Source organism: Babylonia areolata, chromosome 6 (assembly GCF_041734735.1).
Source record: "Babylonia areolata isolate BAREFJ2019XMU chromosome 6, ASM4173473v1, whole genome shotgun sequence".
Classification (NCBI taxonomy): Eukaryota; Metazoa; Mollusca; class Gastropoda; order Neogastropoda; family Buccinidae; genus Babylonia; species Babylonia areolata.
In genome coordinates this window covers 35,977,030-36,001,236 of record NC_134881.1, presented here as the reverse complement: position 1 = coordinate 36,001,236, position 24,207 = coordinate 35,977,030, and the positions used below count along the sequence as shown (strand labels likewise).

General features: G+C 41.0%; 1 protein-coding gene across 2 annotated transcripts; it reads right to left on the bottom strand.

Moving 5' to 3' along the window:
- Positions 1 to 4,028: 4,028 nt before the first annotated feature.
- Positions 4,029 to 19,015, bottom strand: LOC143283385 (uncharacterized). Of its 2 annotated transcripts, none has more exons than XM_076589595.1 (3): positions 18,694 to 19,015; positions 9,925 to 10,229; positions 4,029 to 4,373 (listed from the first exon to the last, which is right to left on the bottom strand). In XM_076589595.1, exons 1-3 carry the CDS (start codon positions 18,908 to 18,910, stop codon positions 4,089 to 4,091), a joined length of 807 nt encoding a protein of 268 aa, XP_076445710.1. In that variant the 5' UTR covers positions 18,911 to 19,015; the 3' UTR covers positions 4,029 to 4,088. The 2 variants fall into 2 exon arrangements, with proteins under 2 accessions (XP_076445710.1, XP_076445711.1); XM_076589596.1 differs by lacking the exon at positions 18,694 to 19,015 and adding an exon at positions 14,557 to 14,687 and having other exon boundaries at positions 4,036 to 4,373.
- Positions 19,016 to 24,207: the final 5,192 nt, after the last annotated feature.

Sequence of the window (24,207 nt, the reverse complement as noted above, 5' to 3'; positions counted from 1 at the left end):
TGCTCCATCCAAAAATCATCATAGAGTGAAACAAAAAAAATAAGAATGATTAACAACACCAAGACAACTGAATAGCTAAAATCCTTGTCATGTAACAGAATCTGTGGTGTGTGTATGTATGTGTGTGTGTGCAAGCATGCACACATGTGTGCATACATTTTATACATTTTGTTTATTGTTGCTTATAGTCCAGCCGACTACACAGGGTCATATCAGGACTGTCAAACCATATAAATGCTCAGCTAAGTCAACACAAAACTGTCACATCTAAATCAGTTTTTAAAAGATTTTAAAAACACCAAGACAAATCCACAGTTCATGACAGCTGACACATAACCTTAACCACTTAGCTTCTTAGGCCATGCTGAGGTCATTTAAGCCCTTCCACTTAATTTATCATCCTCAGATTTAAAATAAATACAAAAAAATCATAGAAAAGGATACAAAATACTTCCGAACTGAACAAAAAAAAAATACATAAAAATAACACTGCAGAATGGACAGCTAGTGCCTATTCCAGTGTTGACAATTTCATTACCTAATCACCAGATTAAAAACCACAGATAGTACATCATGGACTGCGGAAAAGAGAAATAAAGTGTCAAGGCTTGCATGAAAAAAGGAAGGGGAATCGACTGGGGAGGCAAAAAATCAGACAACGATGAAGGAAGGAAAAAAAAAAAAGGCAAAAATAAAAAGAGGAACAGAAAAGAGGAAATTTCTAGCACTTAATTTCCAGAAAGCGGGGATGCTGTTTATACTGAAAGACCCCTGCCTGGCAAGCCACAGGGGAGTCTGTGTACATGAATGTGTGCATGTGTATGAGTGTGTGTGTGTGTGTGAAACTTTGTTAGTTTAATTAAAAAATAGAAAATATTTCTTTTTTTAGATATGAACAAAGATACATGAAGTACAGTGAAAAGTCAGAAGACACCTGTGTACAGTGATTGTCCAAAGATACCCAAGCAAAATGCATGTACAGAAAACACCACAAAGTACAGAGAATGTCAAGAAGATTGCTAAGTACACTTTTGTTCAGAAAATAAGTACACCATGTGATGTGCCTCATGTGCAGATAAGGAAAACTGCACTGTTACAAAATAAAAAAACGATGATGAACACTATCTGGAGGAGTATATGTCAGTGGGTGTGTGTGTGTGTTTCTGTTGGAAATGTTATTGTTGTTGCTTGTAACTGAGTGGAAACAAGACAATGAATGAAAGGTACAAACTTTGTAAAGATACAAATTTTCTTTGTACGTACACTGTAAAGTTTGTAAGTACACTGTAAACAATGAAGATACATGTATGTTTAGAATATACATACGTACATCGTACATTTCAGACGATGCATAAGTACACCATATTTTACAAAGACACCGAAGTACACTGTCTGCTGGTAAGAAACATAAGTACATCATGTCTGTGCCATAGTATCCTAGTTTGTTTTCACATGTTTGATTAGCAGGAATTTAAAGCTCAAATTCAACTACTGTAACATAATAAAAATGACAAGGAGCCACCAGTGTTACAGACACTTATAAATAACATATATGAAAGTCAAGCCACTCACTCGTCTGACATTTGTGTATTTGAGGAAGGAGAATTTGGCTTTCCTTTTCTTCTAGTCCATCAGATGGACGGCTATCTTTTTAAACATCATTGTCCTTCTCCCCCCCACCCCACCCCTTTTTTTTTTCTTTTTTCTTTTTTTTGTCTTTTCAAAATGACCTCACCACACAAAGACAGACGAAAAATGAAACTGACAGTACTAAGAAATATAACAGATTACTTTCTACTGATCAACAGCAACAACAAAATGCTTGATCACACACAAAAAGACAAAATATGAAATTACTTCCCCTGTACTGCAGCAGGAAGTGTTTGGTGATAAAGCTTCAACTGATATGGCCTGGGTGAATACAGAGTAGCAAATTTTATAATGATCACCTGTGATATGCTAACACCAGGCTGATACAAATATTTGCTGCCATTCTGGCAGATGTAGAAGTCAGAGTCAAACCTCAAGACCTCGATTTGAAGTTAGTGTTATAAAATTGTCATTTCTTTTTCCAAGAAAAAAAAAAATTTTCATTTAACTATCCTAATTGGTCCAAAGATTTAGAAAAATTACTGAACATGTACCGAACACTCTGCTCAATAAGCAAAACAATTTGATTTCACACACACAGGAATGCACACACACACACACACACACACACACACACACAAGCACCCAGATCCTTGACTTGGAAAGCGGGAAACAAAAAGAACCCACCCAAACCAAAACAGTGCACAACAAATAATTCATTCACTATATCCCCCCTTCCCTCCTCACAGTGTTTTTTTCCCTAAGAGCATAAGCTTGATGTGTGTCTGAACCTAGACAGGCAAGATGGAGGGAAGATTAATTATTTTGATATTTTCAACAAAAACCAAAAAAATTACCATTCAACCAAACATATGTATAAATAATTCATCAGCTTCCCATGTACCTCACCCCCTCCTCCTAAATTCAACAAGTACTTCCACCTTCTGGCACCTTATCCAAGCACCCCAAACTAACATTTCTATCTCCTTAAGTGGTTCATATCAACCATTTTATCTCCTGAAATGGTGCATGTCATACTTTTGTCGTTGTCCAAACACAGAATATCATATAACCCAAATGCAAGTATTAGAGCAGGTAGTACAACTGTTATCAGAATGTCACCGGGTATGTTGTTAGAATTTTCGAAAATTGGGACAAACACCTGAAGAAACGTTTTCTCAAACAGGTGATTTCAAGTTTCAAGTCTTCTGAAGTTGCTGAACTACAATACCACTCACTAGCCACTGCAGAAGGAAAGGGAAGATGAATAAGAATACAACTGAACAATGACAAGTCTACTGTGAACTTATCCAAGTCAGTGCATTAAAATCTTAGTGAAAGAAAAAGGCAACTGACAAACAAACATTTTCATTTTCTAATAATGTTCTGTTGGTAAACTTTAAAAAAAAATTTTTTGGGACTTGCAAGTGAGAACACACAATCACACAAACAAAAAAATCAACATATGTACTAAATAAAGATTAAAAAAAAAAAAATTTAAATATGAAAAAATTAAAATTACTTGTGTGAACTTGGGTAAGACTAGGTGTGCCTGAGTAGTCAGACCCCAAACAGTTCTGACACCCATCATCTCCTCACTACTCCTCCAAACATCCTCCCCACCCTCATATTCCTTTTGCCCCATCCCCTCCTCACACCCTTTTCCCAGTACCCCCACCTTCTTACTCCTTTTCCAACCCCCTCCTCAATCCTTTTCCCAGTACCCCCACCTTCTTACTCCTTTTCCCACCCCTTCCTCACTCCCTTTTCCCAGTACCCCCACCTTCTTACTCCTTTTCCAACCCCCTCCTCAATCCTTTTCCCAGTACCCCCACCTTCTTACTCCTTTTCCAACCCCCTCCTCAATCCTTTTCCCAGTACCCCCACCTTCTTACTCCTTTTCCAACCCCCTCCTCAATCCTTTTCCCAGTACCCCCACCTTCTTACTCCTTTTCCCACCCCTTCTTCACTCCCTTTTCCCAGTACCCCCACCTTCTTACTCCTTTTCCAACCCCCTCCTCAATCCTTTTCCCAGTACCCCCACCTTACTCCTTTTCCAAACCCCTCCTCAATCCTTTTCCCAGTACCCCCACCTTACTCCTTTTCCAAACCCCTCCTCAATCCTTTTCCCAGTACCCCCACCTTTTTACTCCTTTTCCCACCCCTTCCTCACTCCCTTTTCCCAGTACCCCCACCTTTTTACTCCTTTTCCAACCCTCTCCTCACACCCTTTTCCCAGAACCCCCACCCTCTCCTCACTCCTTTTAACACCTCCACACCCCCCCTCTCGCTAACCACCACCCCCTTATATACAAACATCCTTCTGACAGCTCGTTTTCCTCCTCCATCCTCACCCCCCCCACCCCCTCCTCCCACGCCTCCCCCCCCACCCTGCCTTCCTTCCCACCTTCCTCACTGCCCCTTCTCCCCCTCAACCACCCCATCCACCCCATCCGCCCTCCCTTCCCTTCCTAACCAACCCTCCTCTCTCTCTCTCTTCACTCTCCGTTCTCGTCAGGCAGGGGTTTGATGCGGCGCTGCACCCAGGCGGGCAGTGTGGAAGGGGAGGACCAGGCCAGGCGGGGGTTGTAGAAGACGGACAGCATGGTGGTGATGGCCACCGACAGCAGCAGCACCATCTGCAGGGCGCTGAGGGCGGGGGCCAGCAGGCACAGGTTGCACACGTGTACCACGATGTCGAACAGGGTGCCCAGGATGTTGTCCATCTCCACGCCCCCGGCCTTCGGGCTCTGGAACCAGTCCAGGGAGCTCCAGTTCACGATCTGCAAAAAGAAAAACAGAAAAATTACAGTAATCAAAAATACTACCACTACTACTCCTGCTTATAATGATAATGATAATAATGACGATGATAATTATAATAACAATAACAACATAATATTAGAAGAAAAAAGAAAAGATAACAAAATAAAACAAAATACAATCAAATGATTTTGTTTTTCAATAAAACAAAATGAAATAAAATTTCTGATGAATGGACAACTGATATGCATGGCTTGACTGATAAATGAGTTACTTGAACTTCGACATCTCAAGTTCATCCTTGTCTTTGATAATAATGTTAAGAAGACGACGAAGAAGAACACTGAATCTTTAATGGGTAAAGAATTAGGTACAATGAAGGCCTTTCTACAATTATGCGCAATCAACAAACAAAACATGAAAATAATAATAAGAAGAAGAAGAAGAAGAATATAATTATAACTTATATAAGATAAGATAAAATGATACAAATAAGAAAAAATAAATAAACAGAAGAAGAAACGAAACGAATATGAACAATTAGTAAAGAGTGGTAACTCTCTCCATTCACAAGGTACACAACTTCAAGTCAGTGCTGCTTATGCTACCGATTCAGCTAGCACAAGAATATGAACAATATTTATTGGAATATTCCACTTATAAAAAATTAAAAAAAGAAATATGAACAATTATTACATTTTATCATAGGTAAGTGTGTGCACGTATACATGTGCACACATGCACGCATACATGTGCACACATGCACGCATACACATACATTCACACACATATACACACATCCGCAGACCACACACAGACACACACACGCACACAGGAAGAAGAAGAACCAGAAGAACATTATACAGCACTGAAACTTGAACAGACTAATCAAAGTGCTTTCATACTGTCATTCACATGCATACAAAACTTTGAATCAAAAGGATAAAAAGACAAAACTTATAAAGACATGAAAACAGAAAGATACACTCATACAGAAACCCTCTTCTAATTATCTAAAGAAAAGAAAAAAATAATACTAAAAAGCATCCAGTCCACCAGCTTTTATGTTTTGTTATCTTTTTTCATCACAATATTTCTAAAAGTGTAGAAAAAAATTTGTTCAAGCTTATGCATGACTCATGCTGCTAATGTGTGATCTTGCATTTTAGAAGAGTGATTTATCAACAAGGAAATATTCCAGACTCTTCTCGATATCTGCAGGTTACTATGTCAGGTCTTTGAAAACAAAGATCGTAGACTTTAATCATGTTTAAAACTTTTTTTCCTTCTTTTTTTTTCCCCCCCACCCTTAAATACAGATTCACTTTTAAACAAAACTCAAACTTGTGGACAGTGCTTTCTGTCTCACTCCCCATTCACTCCCCGTGGAGGAGGGGGGTAGAGGAGGGGCAGGGTAATGTGTGGTGTGTGTGTATGTGTGTATTGGGGCTCATGTACATTTATGTGTATTTGACTGTGCTTTCATATCTGTGAAACTGCATGTTTGGTGCATATCTGTTATGCATGTGTGGGTGTATGTGTGAATGTGTGTCTTCATGTTTTACATTTATTTGCTTACTTATCATCATTGTTGTCTTATTTATTTATTTATTTTTTATTATTATTATTATTATTACTACTACCTTTTTTATACTATAATTATTATTTATTTATTTATCTATTTATTTACTTATTTATGTACGCTTATCTATTATTTATTCACCTTTTTTTTTTCTTCTTTTTTTTTTCCTTTTTTTTTTTCTCAAGGCCTGACTAAGCGCATTTGGTTGCATTTGGTTACGCTGCTGGTCAGGCATCTGCTTGGCAGATGTGGTGTAGCGTGTATGGATTTGTCCGAACGCAGTGACGCCTCCTTGAGCTACTGAAACTGAAACTCACTCCCCATTCCTCTCTCTCTCTCTCTCTTCTCTGTCTTCCTGTGTGTCGGTGTGCCTATCCTTCAGTGATTCTATTCTTCCCTTTCTTTCTTTGCTACCTCTCTTCCTAACCTTTCCTACCTTCCTTCTTTCTGTTCCATGTGTTCCTGTCCCTATCTTCCTCCCTTCTACATCCCTGATTTTCTGTCCTGTCTTTCTTCCTACATTCATCCTCCCCTATTCCCTCCCCCCTATACCCTTTTCCTTCCCCCAACTCTCCCTTTCTTCCATGTCAGCGGTGACTTCATGACAGGTTCATCACAAGGTTTTAGTGTTATCATGTCAAAGGATATTTGCATGTGTGCTATCATTATTTTGTATCATTGTATGCCTGTTGGGTTGTAAAAAGATAGGCCTATGGCCAACATTTCTGTCAGCAGTTCAAAGTGCAACAGATTTGTAATTAAAAAAAAAAAAATTTAACACCTGATATTGCTACAGCTTCGTGATTGTGTGTGTGTGTGTGTGTGTGTGTGTGTAACAGCTTCCCATGTGCAATATCAAGCTTCGTGATTGTGTGTGTGTGTGTGTGTGTGTGTGTGTGTGTGTGTGTGTGTGCAACAGCTTCCCATGTGCAATATCAATTAAATCATATTGATCAATCATTGTGCAGCTGATGTGTAAAAAATACTATAATCGCCACAGCTTCTTGATATACATAACATATGCATTATCACAAACCATACAGATCAATCACGCTGAGACCATAGGTTCCAACAAACACAATGACAACAAAAGCAGTGTGCTCAGAAATACTTGGTGTGCAAGAGCACAGATCACAACAGGTAGGCATTCAGGGCCTGGCTTTCACAGTGGATTCATATGTCAGTGAAGCATAGCTCTGCATGCATGCTATGTATCTTCTGTGTGGCTGTCATCTTTCTAACCAATGCCCACTTCTTCCTTTTTTTACATCACTCTCCCTCCTCTTTCTCAAGTTTCTGCAAGCAATGTAACACTAACAGCCCCCCAGCCATCACCCCCGGCCCCCCAGGTCCCCCTCCACCCAAACCCCACTCCCACAAAATTAAAACTGAATGTTGGTGGACCAACACAATCCCCTTTCCATCCTCACTCTATCTTCTAATGTCACTGGAGGTGAATACTGTAATGTCAGACGGATGATAACCAAGTAACCTTTCGTGTCAACAGCACAATTACTGGTGGCCCACAACCCTAAAAATAACAACAAATGAAACATGACCTGACTAACCATGTGCATTTGAAAGTCGAATTGAAAATCAGCACAACTGATCTGTTTCTTTGCAATGATATCATAAATCAAAATGAACTAAATGACAGAGGAATTCAAAATTTACAGAAGCATGTGTGTGTGCACGTATGCAAACCTTGGCACACACACACACACACACACACACACACACACACACACCCTCTCTCTCGCACGCACACAGAACCCATAGATTTATACAGACACGCAAAGAAAAAATCCATTTCGTTAGCTGGTTGTTTGCTCACATGTGACAATTCACACAGGAAACTCCCTGCTACACACAGGATTTTTTTTTCAGGCAGATCTTGCTTTCTTCAGATCTGAATGTTGTTGCGCAATAATACACAGTATACAGTCACAGATTCAAAGCTCTGACGTGTACTTTTGTTTAATCAATGATATGTGCTATTGCAAACACACATGCATGCTTTCTGGTAAAGTGGTATACTTGCCTGAACTGCCCTTATGCTGAATGTGTTTTTTATTCACATTACTTAATCTTTTTTGTTGTTGCTGTTGTTGTTTGTGTACAAATCCACAGAGTACACTGTTTTGGGGTGTTTTTGGTTTTTTTTTCTTTTTCTCTCACTTTTTTGTTTTGTTTTGTTTTTTGTTTTGTTTAATCTGCATGCGTGGACTCTCTGTGCAAGCTAATGAAAGTCCAAAGCACAGACTGCACAAGCCTCAATCATCAACAGCGTAACACACTGAAATAAAGAACAGAAGGAAACAGCCTATTTCAAAATAGCACATGTCAATGCAGAAAGGAAACATGTCTGTTGAGATGATAAGAATCAATAAGAGGCGCGTGTTCTGTGCTGACCCACTCAGGAAAGATCACTTGACAACTGACATGGCATCTCTCAATTTATCTGTTCACATAGCAGAATAAAGATCGGGTGTGCACTTCTGATCAAGCCATACTATCATTTAAGTCATACGGTAATATAACTATCAATAATGGATTCACTCTACAATTGTGTCATTTTCTGAGTAAGGGCAAAAAATTATTAGGAAAGAAACAATACAAAAAGAAAGGAATCAGCAAAGGAACAGACACATCCAATAAAACAAAGAAATGGCTTTGCTTTCAACTGACATTAACCACCAAAAAACAACACCTTGATTACTCAGTAGTTAAAATTGGCTCATATTCTACTCTATCATAGGTCATATGTTGCCAAACTATTCATAAAATAATAATAATAATAATAATAATAATAATAAATAATAATAATAAAAAATACAAATCAGGTCAAAGTTATAAAAAGTCGACATCAGTTCGGTTTATCTTGATAACCCATATTTAGGGCCTGATAATGATACAATGTCTGAACTTTGACACTGGTATGATATAATCTTAACAGGTATGTTTCTGAGAATATGCACGTACACATGTATAACTTATGTCCCAGGTTAATCACAGTTCAAGTCAAATTATGTTTGAGTTCTTCAATTTTTGTCTGCCTCAGGAGTATGAGTATGCACTGCATGGGTGACAAAATCAAAGAAAAACCTTATGGGCTAAAATAAATATTGAATTTGAAAGCAAACAAACCAATTGTACTAACACTGCATTTATAAAACATATGTGCTATAAAACATGTATGTAAACTACAAACATGTACTATATTTGGACAGATCACTAACTTTAGTTATCACACATCTATACTGGCCTCTGAAAAATAATTACAGCATCTGTTTTCCATATAAAACCCCACATTATCACCTACTGTCCAAGGCATCTGAGCAATGATGAGAGCTTGATAAACACACACACACACACACACACACACACCACACACACACACTTTATCACCTACTGTCCAAGGCATCTGAGCAATGATGAGAGCTTGATAAACACACACACACACACACACACACACACACACACACACACACAATCACCTACTGTTCAAAGTGTCTGAGCAATGATGAGAGCTTTATAAACACACACACACAAACACACACACACATACACACACACAAACACACACACACACTTTATCACCTACTGTTCAAAGTGTCTGAGCAATGATGAGAGCTTGATAAACACACACACACAAACACACACACACACACACACACAAACTACAAGCAAAACATATGCATATATGCTTTTCATTTCCAATTCCTGAATTTCGATGCTTATATCTCTTACACACATGCACATGTATATTACCTGTGTATGTTACACATTACAAGCAGAAGACAGAGTGACACAAAGACAAAGAAAGCAAAGAAAAAGCACTGACAAAAACTAACCCAATCCCCCACCCACCCCCATAAAAAAACAAGAAAGAAAAAAGACAGACAAAGACAGAGAGAAAAGCAGAGAAAACCAGGCAACCAAATTAAAAAATTAGAGCAATGAAGGTGACACCATGTGACCATACTCACCCTTTTGGCCAGGCGAGTCCTCTCCCATGCAAAGTAGTAGTATAGATGCTGCACTACATGAATGCTGACCAGCCAGCGCAGATGGCCTGTGTAGAAAAACGCCGTGAGGAAAGACGTCAACCCATCCACCAGAAAGTAGTAGCGGACTCGAACCAGATCTTTTCTGGGCAGCAGGCGGAACCGAAATAGCACCGCCATGTGAGCGAGCACATGATAGGCCTCCACCAGAAAGAGGAACATGCCAAACACACTCCAGAACAACTCCATTTTCCTGTCTGTGAGTTGTAGGAGGCAAGACCCAAATCCTGAAAACCAGCCAAGCAGAGTAGGTAGTTGTTGAGGGAAGGTCTTTGTGCTGGCTTGTGATCTTGTCACTGGAACTCTCATCATTTTCAACAGTCTATATCTTCTTTTCATTATCAAAATAGTTATGATCGTACTGATTTAAAAAGATAATTATCTGTTGGCTTGTTTTGGCATAATGAATAGCAATTACAAATGTATCGTTCAATAACTACAAATATACACATCAAAGTTGTCTAATTCTTCTCACAAATACCAACGTCAGCACATGCTTGCACTCCCATGTAAAGCCAATTAAGTGTCATGAAAAAGGCAGAAGCATCTGAAAATATCTAGTCTCATGAAGTGACAGTTGATAAGACAGAATGAGATGGGCAGACAGTGAGAAATGACTGTGAAAGGAAGGCATTGTGTAGTCACAGTCAGAGATGAAATGTTTGATGACCAAGTGAGACTTGGAAGGGATTTTATTTTTAATGTGAATGTGTGTTAGAAGGCTTCCTTTCCAATAACAAAGTGGCAACAGAAAATGAATAAAATGAAGATAAATACAATCTATAGGAAGCAAAAACTATAAACTGATAAAACTGACCTCAATCAGAGAAAAAAAAACACAAAAAAACACAAGCAAATAAACAAAAACCTTTAATCAATGTGATTAGAATATAAAGCTATTCTACAACCTTACATGCACTTATCCTTTAACAGCTCTATTACAGACCGATCCTTGTCACACACACGCACGCACACACACACACACACACACACACACGTACGCCCACACACACACACACACATACAAATACATACACACACAGGGGGAGAAGAGGGAAGACACAAGCATGTGCACAAAGAAAAAGAGAGACAGATTGAAGGGAAAGATATTGCCACTTCTGAATAAACGTCACCTTAATGCGAGGAAAGAAAAAACAAGCAAATAAACAAAACCTTTAATTAATATGATTTTAATATAAAGATATTCTATAACCTTATATGCACATCCATTAACAACTCTGTTATGGACCAATCCTTGTCACACACACACACACACACACACACACACACACACAAATACATTCACACAGAGGGAGAAGAGGGGGAGACACAAACATGCACACAAAGAAAAAGAGAGACAGAGATAGGAGAGAAAGATCTTGCCCCTTCTGGAATCTATATTGGGATACCAGTAGCTCTTTAAGCTTTTAAAGACCAGGATTTGAAACTTCTGCCGACATTTTGTGGCACGACTGATACACACACTGCCTAGCATGATACCAAAGTTCAGTTTACAATTGTTTTCTATGAAGGCACTTGTGAGAAGAAGAAAATCTTCTCTCGATATAAAATGTATAGGTGCTGTGGGATTAATTCGTTAAAGCATCTAATACAGAATGAGCTCTTGCATTCCCCAAACTCTCGTGTAACTGTTTTAACATCTGACTGTGAGATCTACATGACAGCTGAACCATGACGCAGAGCTTCAGATATATTTCATCCCAGATAAAAAAAAATTTTTAAACATGCAGAAAGCATTCGCCAAATCGGTCCACACAGAGTTACTGCAGTTGTAAATTATATTTTTACACTTTTTTTTTTAATTTCAATTTATTTTAATCCTCTATACAAACCTAGGCTCTCAAGGCATGACAAGCATGTTGGAATTATGCATTGGTCAGGCATCTGCTCATCTGAAGTTATATATATATATATATGCATTGGTCAGGCATCTGCTCCTCTTTAGTTTTAGATATATAGATATTGATATAGATATATATAAACACACATACATACATATATATATATATAATATATATATATATTACCCCACCCCACCCCACCAACCCTATGCAGTGCAGCATATATGAGTCGGACTGCACACTTTTGACACCTCCTTCCTTGAAAATGAATATATATATATATATATATATATACCACTTCCCCAAATGAAAGTAACTTAGTAAGCAGGCTTAACAAAACAAAAAATTACCTTTGGGCATTCAAATCTCATGATTTTACTCAATTGGTGGGATCATGTTTTTGGCAAATATGAAGAATACTTGTACGCATATACATGTATGTTTGTGTTTTTCTCTGCATTATTTTCTAAGTGAATTTGTGGATAAATGCATTATTCTACATGTCACGACTGCACAACATTAATTTAGTAAAGGGGGAGATATTCACTGCGCAATTTCCTCTTTATATTTTCTACTGGGGCTTTCCTTTTCCGGGCCATTATTCATAGTTCTGCTTAGAAGAGCACGCGCAGCTGCTGGGCTGAATATTGCTTAGACCAAGCTGACCCAGCTTGTTCCAGTGTTGCGCATCACTTGTGCCACTCAGGTTTGACGAGCCAATGGGTATCCACTGGTAACTCTTTTGACATAACCGGGCGTCACACTGTTTACCTTTTGGTTGTGCTTCTTCTTCTTCTTCTTCCTTTGTACAACCAACATCATTCTATTGATGGTTCTGTTGTAGTTTGGGGAGGTTGCTGAGGATTGCGCTGTTGTGAGGATTGAAAGAAAAAAAATTTTCTCTTTCTTTTTTCTCTTTTCTTCTTCCTTTCTTTTTGCGACCTGGCCAGCCAGTGTACGTTCAGCGTGCACTGACATGATGCCAAGCCTCTGCATCAGCTGTGAGCTTTCGTTGGGGGTTGTTTCGGTAGTTAGGTCTACTTGTGTCAGTATCTCTTGTCCGTGGGTCGTATGTGTTGTTTGGGGAGGGGAGGGGTGTGTTTAACTCGGTGTACATTCATGCGTCCAGGAATTATACCTGTCAGTGCATTCGAACATCTTGAGGCACTGATCGTGGGTCTGGTGGTTAGTTCACAATTAACAACTGCACAAATAAACCGATTCCAAGTTACTCAGTTCAGGAAGCTGATTGCTTCTGGCGACTGAAGGGTCTGCGGCTCGATCTTTTGTCTTAAAGAAAAACCTGACTTAAGTACATGTCACGCGTTGTGAGACTGTATTCCAGTTGTCAACTCACATGCGAGTGGGCTTTTTCACTCTGTCATTTGGGCAGCTAAACTTGTTCCCACCCCACCCCCTTTTTTTTTTTTCTTTTTTTGGGGGGTGGGTGGGGGTTGCAGGGGGGCTGGGGGGGGGGGTCGGTGGGGGGTGCATGTTACGTCAGTTTGACACTGAGTGTGTCCAATCGTTATGTTCAGATCTTTTAGTGTCTTTACCCTCTCCATGTGTATTCACGGTTGTCAAAGAAATTCAAGTCACATGTGAGTGGGGGGCGGGGGGGGGGGGAGTAACCAAAGTAGGTAGGCAAATATATGCCGGTGTGAAAGGTCCCGCTTCCTGGAAGTGTACTCCGCTGTGGACCGTGATATCATTCAGGCCTGTGTCAACATGGAAAATAGGAGCCCGGGACTACTGAAAAACTGGGTCTCCACGGCACGCTTGACTTGTATTGGGGCAGTACAAGTGCAGGCCACGCTGCGACGACCGGCGAATTCGATTGACATCAGTGCGTGCACTGCGGCAGTGGATCCAGCCCTAGCCCGGATCCAGCTGCGAACTCAGGCTGTCACTGATCCAATAACAGGCTCTACTACGATGACCGATCGAGTTCGGAAAATAGCACTGGCCGCCAACTCCCTCTGAACTTGAAAGGTCAACTGGCCACATATCGTAAAATCCCCATCCAGATGACTAGTCGAAAGAAATATGATCAAGACGGCGTCTGTGTTACAGTGCAACTGAATCAGTTTTTACATGCAGTGACAAAACGAATTGCATGTGTCAGTGATAATAGCTGCTCTGTGAAGCTACCGTAGCAACTCAGTATGTGCAATTTAACTTACGACTAAATGATTTAAAAACCAAAAAAAAAAACTTGTGCATTAATCAGAAAACGACAAAAATTTGACAACTGAAAATCACGGCAAAAGTTCCGCGCGGCGACAGTCGATTTCAAGTTTTCTCCACCCTGAAATGCATGCAGTAAGCCTCAATATACCACTTCACTTAAACACCTGACACGGCCCATGAAATCTCCGGCCCTTTTTTTCCGACTGACGGGTGAATGGACCATCTGTGCAGTCATTAATTTGGGTTGTGTTTGTCGTTATTCCCAGTCAGGCTACTCAATTAAGTGAACCTATTTTTACTGAATTTCAATCCGTCTTTGTGATGGTGGGTGTGGAAAAGTTTAAATCAATCATGAGAAATTATGAGTTTCTGTTCAAACTGAGATATGTCCACACGGCACCCACACAAGAACATAACCATGTTGAGGTAAAAAGAAAATAAAAGAAGAAGAAAGAAAGAAAATATACAAGAAAATACGATAAAAGAAGGGTGAAAACTCAACTGAAAAGGTAAGCAAACTGGCTGGAAATCCACTACACTGGCTGTGTAAAGCTCGTACGGATGTGCACGTTGGCATGTACCACTTCCAATTTAACCTCAAAGTTATCGCTGACCTCTGTGTGTGTGTGTGTGTGTGTGTGTGCAGTGTGTCTGTGTCTCAGTGTGTACGTGCGTGCCGGCGCGCGTCACAGGTAGCAGGGTTAACGTCCTCTGCGCGTTTCAGGGTTTTACTTATTGGTAGACTTTGGATCTGTATTGGCGGACTTTGGACCTTTCCTCCGGGAAGGAAAGCTGTGGGAGGAAAGACGGAGGGACTGTGAGGGTAACTGTGCGGTCGAGGGGGAAACACACACACACACACACACACACACACACACACATTTATAAATTCAAATGAAAATGTATCTAATAAAATATGTACCAAAAAAAAAAATATATATATATATTAGAGCTTCCGAAACACTGTGTGAGAAGTTTACCTTGATGTAAAATTCTGAGATGGAAATAACCATACAGTCATTTTGATATCTGCCTTCCTCAGCACAAGAAAAAGAACCCAAAACAACGGAAGGAATGTCCCTGGCAAAATTATTCAGAAAAATCCACTTTGATAGTAAAATAGATACAGGATATAGTAGACCAAAATAATTTTGTTTTAAATTAATAGATGGCACTGCACTGTGACCAAAAACCAATACAGTACATAAATGGATATATTTTTCAAAGTTGACAGATATATGTATAGACATGTTTTCATATGTGTATAAGATGGAGAGGAAAAATGTGAACTGGCACATTGTATATGCATAAACATGGCGGAATTCTTTTAAAGACGTACTCAATAAAACAGTGACTATGATTGCGCATTTTGCACACAGTGTATGTCATTATTTTCATCTTGCATGTAAACATTGCAGTGGCAGACATTAAACAGTTATACAGGGCAGGCACCCACACCCATGTGAGAGAGAGAGGGACAGAGACAGAGTCAGTCCAGTCTGTGTGTGCAGTGTGCAACTGCATGCCATACTGCATCATTTTTACTTTCTTTGCCACAGTATGGATCTCAAACTACCAATTATTTTCTTTCTTCTTTGTGTACTTATGAACTTATTCATATACCATGTAAAAGCTGATTTTTCCACATAACTTTTTCATGAACAACTTTTATTGCAGCTGATTCACACACACACACACACACACACACACACACACAGAGAGAGAGAGAGAGAGAGAGAGAGAGAGAGAGAGAGAGAGAGAGAGAGAGAGAGAGGACCTTGGTTTAGTGTTTCAGAAAGACAAAAGGAGGGAGAGGATATGAATTGGGGGGACGGGGAGGGGGGCAGGGGGGAGAGTGTAGGTATGTGCATGTCCTAGAACTAACTTTGTAAGTGCTAATTTATCAAAAAAACACAGAAAATGGAGACAAGCAAAAATTAAAGGTGGTAATTTGTTTACAAATGCAAAGCAGGAAGTGGTTCATGAAGCAGTAAACCCATCGTTTGGGTTTACTCCACTATTTCCTAAAAGCCTGTTAAGTTTTATACAGGAACCACTGTGTGTGTGTGTGTGTGTGTGTGATGTGTGTATGTATTATACACATTATTGTGTGTGTTCAAGCTTGTGTGTAGTGTGTGTGCATGCACAATTATACGAAATGTACAAGCAGTGACATTAAAACAGAATGCTTTCCTCTGGATGTTGCCTATTGTCACCAATGTCCTCCACCTTTCTGTGAGTCTGGTGTTTTTATTTGCGTACATATGTTTAAGGCTTTTCGAATAAACTTATGTCTGATGCACATGTTTGTAGACATGTGTGCATGCAAGTGCATGTGGGTGTTCAAGATACACATACAAGGAGGCAGACAGAGAAACATATATAGAGAGCAGAACATTATTATGTTCTGGAAATCTGATGAAATAAGTTACTGAAACCAACTGCTGTCTTGTTTTTCATTCTTTGCTGCTGGAATGTTAGGGCTGAGCATTTTCTATCCAAGGTTGGCAACCTCACCCACACACTGGAATTTAGCCTTGAGAAGTAATAGTTATCTCTGAGTACAACAACCTCTTTTAAACAAGTCAAGTCCTTATCTGCTTGCCTCATACATATGAATTTTTAACTGTTCATATTTTAGTAATATGTTTAAAAATCTACACACACATGGGATACACCATGCTATTTATTATTGTAAATGAGGTCTAAACATTTTCAGACTCACACCAGTTCCATTATATCATGTAGGCAATACTTCACTTTAGTAATTGACCTGAGAAGTTAGTAAACATCAACTTGCTTCACAATGAAATAGACACTGGTTAGGATAATACTATTTGCCTCATGAATATAATTCTTTTTGTGGTGACACTGGTTAGGATCAGAGCATTTGGCTCATGATTCTAATTCTTTTGATAGTTTAAATGTGGTGACTGATTCATTCCATTGGGGTGCAATGTAATAATTCCACATTACACATACTGGATATAACTCATCGTCATAACCACTGATTATATCTCTACATGAAAAGCATTGTACATAAATCCAGATCACAATATTGGACATTACTCCATATTGCAATCTGTTAACTCCACATCACAGCTACGTAACACCACATTACAATCACCTGACTCCAAATAATTATGTACTGAACACATTCCACATCAGCATCACTGCAAATAACTTGTAAGTCATCAACAGCATTATTACACAGAAAAATCAAGACAATCAACTCTAAATATTATATTCATATGGATGATTCTCAAGGCATATATGCATGCAACAAAAAAAGCTAATCAATCACTCATTTCTGTGTTTCACTAATTCATTCATAACATGTTCACACCTTCAAGATCATTGCTACTGAGTTCTTTGTGATAGGCCATAAGTGTGTGTGTGTGTGTGTGTGTGTGTGTGTGTGTGTGTGTGTGTGTGTGTGTGTGTGTGCTGGTGTAAGTGAATGAATTATTATTGCTTTCTTAAAGATATAGTGCACAGCTGGTGAAAGCCCAGCAAACCAGACATACTACAATGCCTAATACATATTGAGCTTTAAATAAAACTACTGTTTTTCTTCTTTTCCTTTTTTTTTTTTTTTTTAAATACAAATTAAAACATGTTAAAAACGCTTACAGGGATGTCAGCTCAAGGGCAGAATTCAGACAATCAAAGTTTGTCTATGTGTCTTTCCTGCAAAAATGGATCCACAATGAGGGCTGATAATGAAAATAAATAACACTGTCAAAACAATGGTGTTTTTCTCTTTAATTACGGAATAAATTTTAAGGCTAATTTATTATATTTATTCTTTTCACCTCCACATTTCTAACATTTTCACCGCCCCCAGTTTCTAGATCTTCCCTGGAGGCATTCCTACTACTATACTATTGGAAGACTGTCTGATACTCCCTTCTCTCATAATTTTACAATATCGATCACAGTGCATTGACGGTTTGAACACATAAGAAGTCTCTCCCTTCTCCTCATAAATGTGTCTCAACTGCATTTGTACAAGTTAAAATCTTCTTCTTCTTCCTCCTCCTTTATACGGCCAACATAATTTTACTGATGATTCTGTCGTAGTTTGGGGAGATTGCCGAAGATTGCGCTGTTGTGAGGATTAAAAAAAAGAATTTTGTTTGGTGGCCTGGCCAGCCAGTGCAAGTTCAGCGTGCACCGACTGTTCGCTTTACCTTTTCGTTTTTGCCCATCTCTCTCCCCTGCACCCTGCCCCTTAACCCCCTCCCTTACTTTCGTCTGCTGTTTGAAGGAAGGACTCGAGAGGCCGCGTCGACGACCGTTAGAAACAGAAACCACTTCGAAATGTGGATACACATTTACGAAATCTTTTTTTTTTTTTAAATGGATAAATTTATTCATATGGGTTTGTTACAAGAAAGAACAGTTGCAGTCGCCCTTCGAATACAGTCTCGCCAAAGAATGTAGCTCAAGCTAACAATGAATTTTTATTGTCTGCTTGCACGGTAATTTGCACCACTCAGATCTGAGAAATAAAAACACAATCCAGCTGTTCAAGTCCGGCACGAACTGAACATTAAACGCCGCCATCTGACTCATAACTCACGCTGCCTCACAGCTTTCATAGATCCAAATTATGATACATGAATGAATCACTAACCTCGCAACTGACACGTTTCGCCTGCCTCCCTCTCTGGTGTTCCTCTGTTTGTTGATTGCCGAGATCTCCGTAACCTTGCGTTGGAAACGTCACAGGAACCCGAAGAAGAACTTCCATAAAAGGAATTTTCCGTCTCTGTTCTCTTCGGATTGCTTCGCTCAGCTGGTTCATCTGCCGGACTCGTAAAAATTCGGAGGTGGCCATTTGAGCCGGGCATCGGTGGTCCAGTGGTTTGAGCCGGCGTGAGGAACGCACATGGATGCACATTGACAGAAGCTGCGCAACAATGACTAATATAGTTATGTAGGTTATAAACAAACGCCTTGATCGAAGTCAATGTAAAACGCATCCCGAGTCGACTGACGCCGGATGCTACAGCAATCAACCCATTAACTGGTGGCCTAGCTCAGTCAGTGCTTGCTTGCTTGCAGTGATGTAGGCTATTCATGCAGCTGGTGAATGTTAACGAATTCTAAAAGTATGACGTAAAACAGCAACAACAACAAAAGCTCCGGCTAACATGCTTCCGGGGGTATACGTGGTGTGTCACACTGAGTGTGTGTGTGTGTGCCAGTGTGCGCGCCGTGTGCCCGCCTGTGTGTTCCACTGAGCTGAATGATACTATTGAGCTCCGGCGGTGTGTGCACGCCGGCGCGTGCCCACGTGTGTGAGTGTGCGTGCGTGCGCTGGTCAGTGCCAGTCAGTCATAATATGTACAGTTAATATAAGTGTTTCCCAGTATATCAGTGTCTCCGAATCCGACCTGAGTCAGTGCCGACCCGCAGCGCGCGCGCGCGTCAAGTGTCTGTCAGTGTGTGCTTCAGTGTGTGTGCCACTGCCCCGGCGACCGATGGAACTCAAGTTAGGTATACCATCTGAATGAGCACTCTGATGCCGGAATGGTTGAAACCGGCAGTATAAATAACGAACTGATTTGAAATGTTGACTGATGAAATGATTTTGACCTCGAGTCGTTCTGCCGGGCCGAAGCGAGGTTAAAATCAAATGCTCATTCATGTTACCCCTACTAAATTGATGTTTATTTCAGAGACGGACAAGCAGTAATTAAGTGCTGGTCCCTTCCGGTGTCTTCAGTTCATTACGAGAACTTAAAATCAGTTCCTGGTATATTACTGAAGTTAAGCAACACAATTACTTCACTGACTTTTTCATTCTGATCGTTGTTATGACGCGATGATATCACTGAGCTTCCTCACTGAGTACTGAAGACTACGACCAACCCAGCGGGACCATTCCTCGGCCGCCTTTTGTCTGCGGATATGACACCAATTTCAACCGAGTCCGCCCGTCAGACCGTGCGTCAGTTTTACAGAGTTTGAGCATGATTTGAATAATCAGTAGGTAATAACAACAACAACAACAAAAAAGAAAAAAAAAAAAACAAAAAAGAAGCATGATACCCCGAGATGTCATAACAGCTGATAAAACCCAGACGGATCAACAGTAAAACAGCAGTCCGACTGACGAATTCGTGTCAGTTTTTACCGGCAAGTTTAAGTTGACTGAAAAAGTACCCTTGAAAACAATTAACGAGCTGATTAGTGTCATAATATCATTAATGTTAGATCACCACAACTGAATATGTAACTCATGATATTTCATGAAAACACCATGAAAAGTATCCGTCATCATTCACACTGATTTATCTGCCCCTCGTTCGTTTTCTCTTGTTTATCAATAGGAAGAAAAGAATTTTACAATAGCATTGTCCCACATTTGTCACGTATGTGTGTGTGTGTGTGCGCGCGCGCGCGCGGCGGCGCGCGCGTGTGTGAGTGCGTGCCTGCAGTACGTGTCACGTGTGTGTGTGTGTGTGTGTCGCCGCATACGAGTGTGCGTGTGCGCAAGCCAGACAGAAAAAAATAAGAGGGAGACAGACAGAGAAAGACAGAGATAAAGTGAAAGACAGTGAGACAGAAAGGAACGAGCAAATGAACGTACTCATTCATACACACATGTAGCCTACATCATAGAAACACACAGAGGGGTGGATACACACTTTTTTTATTTACAAATATGCACACCTCTACTGTGATCAACATGCGTGCCATCGCCACCTTCAGCTTCTGACTGTACAACAAACATAATGCTTTGGTATGTAGCTTAATATTATCATCATCTTTATGAGCATTTACGCCTTGAGTCTTGAAAATAAGCCCGAGGCGTTTACAAATAGAACACACACGTAAATATGAAAAAGGGGGGGGGGGGGGAAATTAACACAAGATACCAAACATTCAAACATTATAAAAAATTATCAACCCTTCCCCCACACACACCCACAACACACACACACACGCACACATGTCATAACGCACAATCATAAATAGTGCACAATGAAAAATACAAACAAATTCTCAGTGAAACTCGCAAACTCACTAACTAATCGTCATTTCATGATTTCTGGTGTCTCTGTTCAGTCTTTCATTTGCAGCTAACACATGTAATGATCATTAAACTGATAAACAGATCTGACAATGATTACATCTTCGAATTATCTAGTCTAAAAACAACAACAACAAACAACAACAACAAAAAACAAATATACAACAACAACAAAAAACGGGTTACAGCATCCAAAATTTATGCATCATATGACCTGAAGACCAAGGCACCTATTATCATCATCTTTGATGAACAGACTATAAATAAATAAACGAACGACCAAGACACCGCACACAGAATTATCAAAAGCCAATGGCCGCATTTTCAACGGAAAACACACACACACACACACACAAAGCCGAAACAAGGGAATAAAGACATCTGAAGAATTAAATCAATCACTAATTTCACTCAAATCACCATCAAAGCATTCTGTCAGCTCTTTAAAAAAAAATCACAACGCACAACAAAAGCATTGAAAGACAGTCGAGCTGCACAATTCATCTCAGACAGCTGTCCCCCAGTGCAGACAGCAGGTGTTGACAGCGGCCCACTGAACAGCTGGATCTTTTAATCTGCACCCCTGGCTGCTCCACCCGTTCTAACGACTGACGTCTGGTGCCAACAGTCAGTGAAGGTGACCACTGGCGTGGAGGAAATGAAATGAAATGAAATTATGGTGCTTAGAGCCTCGCCGACCACTATGGCCATCTCAAGGCTATCACCGCGTTAATAACTACTACAAGGATAAAAAAACAAAAACAAAAAAAAAAACAATTAAAACGAGTCACCACTTCAAACTTTCCACTCCAAAGTTTTAAAAAAAAACTTCCATAGTTTAAAACCTTCAAATCTGGTTAAAAATGTTCACTTCTTTTAAAAAGTCCATCAGCGCCCACGGAGGGACATCACGAAACAAAGTCTTCAAAGAAACCACCGTGTAATGTCTGTGCCTAACGTCATGCAGATCCCAACAGTCAAGGAGCACGTGTTTCACGGTGAGAGGCTCATCACAGGGATGATTGAGTAAAAAAAAAGTGTGCCCCGCATGCAGTCTGCACAGCACAGACTCCTCCTTTCTGTTCTTCACCCCTGAAGGGTGGGTCTCTTTTAGGTCTGGACGGATCTGAAAGAGCTTGTCCGTCTGGGTGTTCCACTCCTCTTGCCAAAGATCCTTAACATAAGTGTTCACCTTCTGCTTCATGTCTGTGTATGATACAAAGGATCTGGATAATTCTTTCTTTACAGCGTTCCTGGCCAGCAGGTCTGCCCTTTCGTTACCACGAATGCCAACATGTCCGGGAACCCAGGCCAACACAACCTCGTATCCTTTCTTCGTTGCGAGAGTAAAAGCTTCATAAAATTCCAGCAGACCAGAGCGTCTGAAAGTTTAAGGTGATGAAAGGTTTGGCAGACGTTTTTGCCCTTAATTTTTTTTAAAACCCTCCACACTTTCTTGGGTGTGTTGGAGGTTAAGGAAGAGCAAAAATCTCTCCATGACTTTCTCTGGCTCTTTTTAAAAACATACCTGGCTTTCGCCCTCAGCTGTTGATGGGTTCGAACGCTATCGGTCTCCGATCTCCGAAAGACGCGTCGCTGCGCTCTCTTCCGAGACTTACGGGCCTCCCGACATTCCGCGTTGAACCAGGGCGCTCTTGGCACCTGAGGCTTGGAGGTAGACGATGGGACTGCTGCTTTGGCGCAATCTAAAACGATCCGAGTCAGAGTGTCAGCAGGGTCCTTGCTTTTCAATACTGTTTCTTCCTGCAGCTCCGCTCTTATCTTCCTGGTAAAAATTCCCCAGTCTGCTTTGTCATAGTTCAGGCGGTCAGGCAGAGTGTCACCTTCTCTATCTGTGGGGCGGAGGACGACAGGAAAGTGGTCACTCCCGTGCAGATCGTCGTGCACTTTCCACTCGTAGTCCAGGACCAACGATGGATCGCAGACCGACAGATCTAAACACGAGAGCTTTCCAGAGGACAGATGAAGGTAAGTGGGAGACTTGTCATTAAGACAGCACAAGTCCATATCGGAAAGAAGGTTTTCCAAGATAAGACCTCGGGTTGATGTCATCTCACTTCCCCGAGCGGGGAGTGTCCATTGAAGTCGCCCAACAGTAAAAACGGACGTGGGAGCTGGTCGACCAGGTTCATGAGGTCCTGCCTCAGAACACGGATGGCAGGAGGAAGGTACAGAGAGCAGACAGTGATGGTTTTCTCAAGTGTGACTCTGACTGCCACCGCCTGCAAAGGGGTGCTTAAAGGAACTGTACTGTATAAAAGGGGCTTGCATAAAAAAAGAGCGACACCTCCCGTCAATCCCTCTTGCTTCGGTTGAGCGGGTTTAAAAACGGAGTTAAAACCAGAGAGAGATAAAACCTTGCCATCTCTTTGCAGAGTCTCCTGCAGCGCCAGCACTGAAGGTTTCAAAGCACAACAAAGCAGCTGAAGTTCCTGTATATTGGCGAAAAAACCCCGGATGTTCCAGTGGATCACTGCCATTAAAAAGGTTAAAAAAATAAAGCAGCAGCCTATTCCATCGCTACCCCCTGCTCTTCTGCTTGCGGTGGCTCAAGGTCGGCCAGGATGGAGTACTTATTTTTAAAATTGAATTTTTCTGATTCCGACCAAGTCGGAATATCCACCACCTTGGCCCTTCCCGATCCCGCCGAGGCCGCAACCCTCCCCTCCTTGAGTTTTGGAGGTACGGGGGGTTTCTGGCCACTTCTGCCAGCCCGAGGGCCAGGCAGACGAGAGGCGGGGCGAGGGGGCCCGGGGGGTGGGGTGGGGCGGGAGGCAGACAAGGTGCCTCCGCCCGAGGCTTTCCGCTCCCGCCCAGCAGCCCCTGAGGACTGCCGCACAGGATGGGTAGAGGTGGACACGCCGCCTCCATGCAAGGCCAACGGTTCTGACAAGGTAGGCACGTCGTCCGTCTGCGTCCCTGTGGACGTCGTCTGGACCGCGACGTCAACCATCCTGGGTCTGACGACAGAGGCGTAAGACACCTTAGGCGACGCGGCCTCCACCTGTTTCCTTGCCTCAAAGAACGATATCTTCTTTTCTGTCTTCACCTTCTGGATTTCCTTTTCCTTTGTCCAGGCGGGGCAGT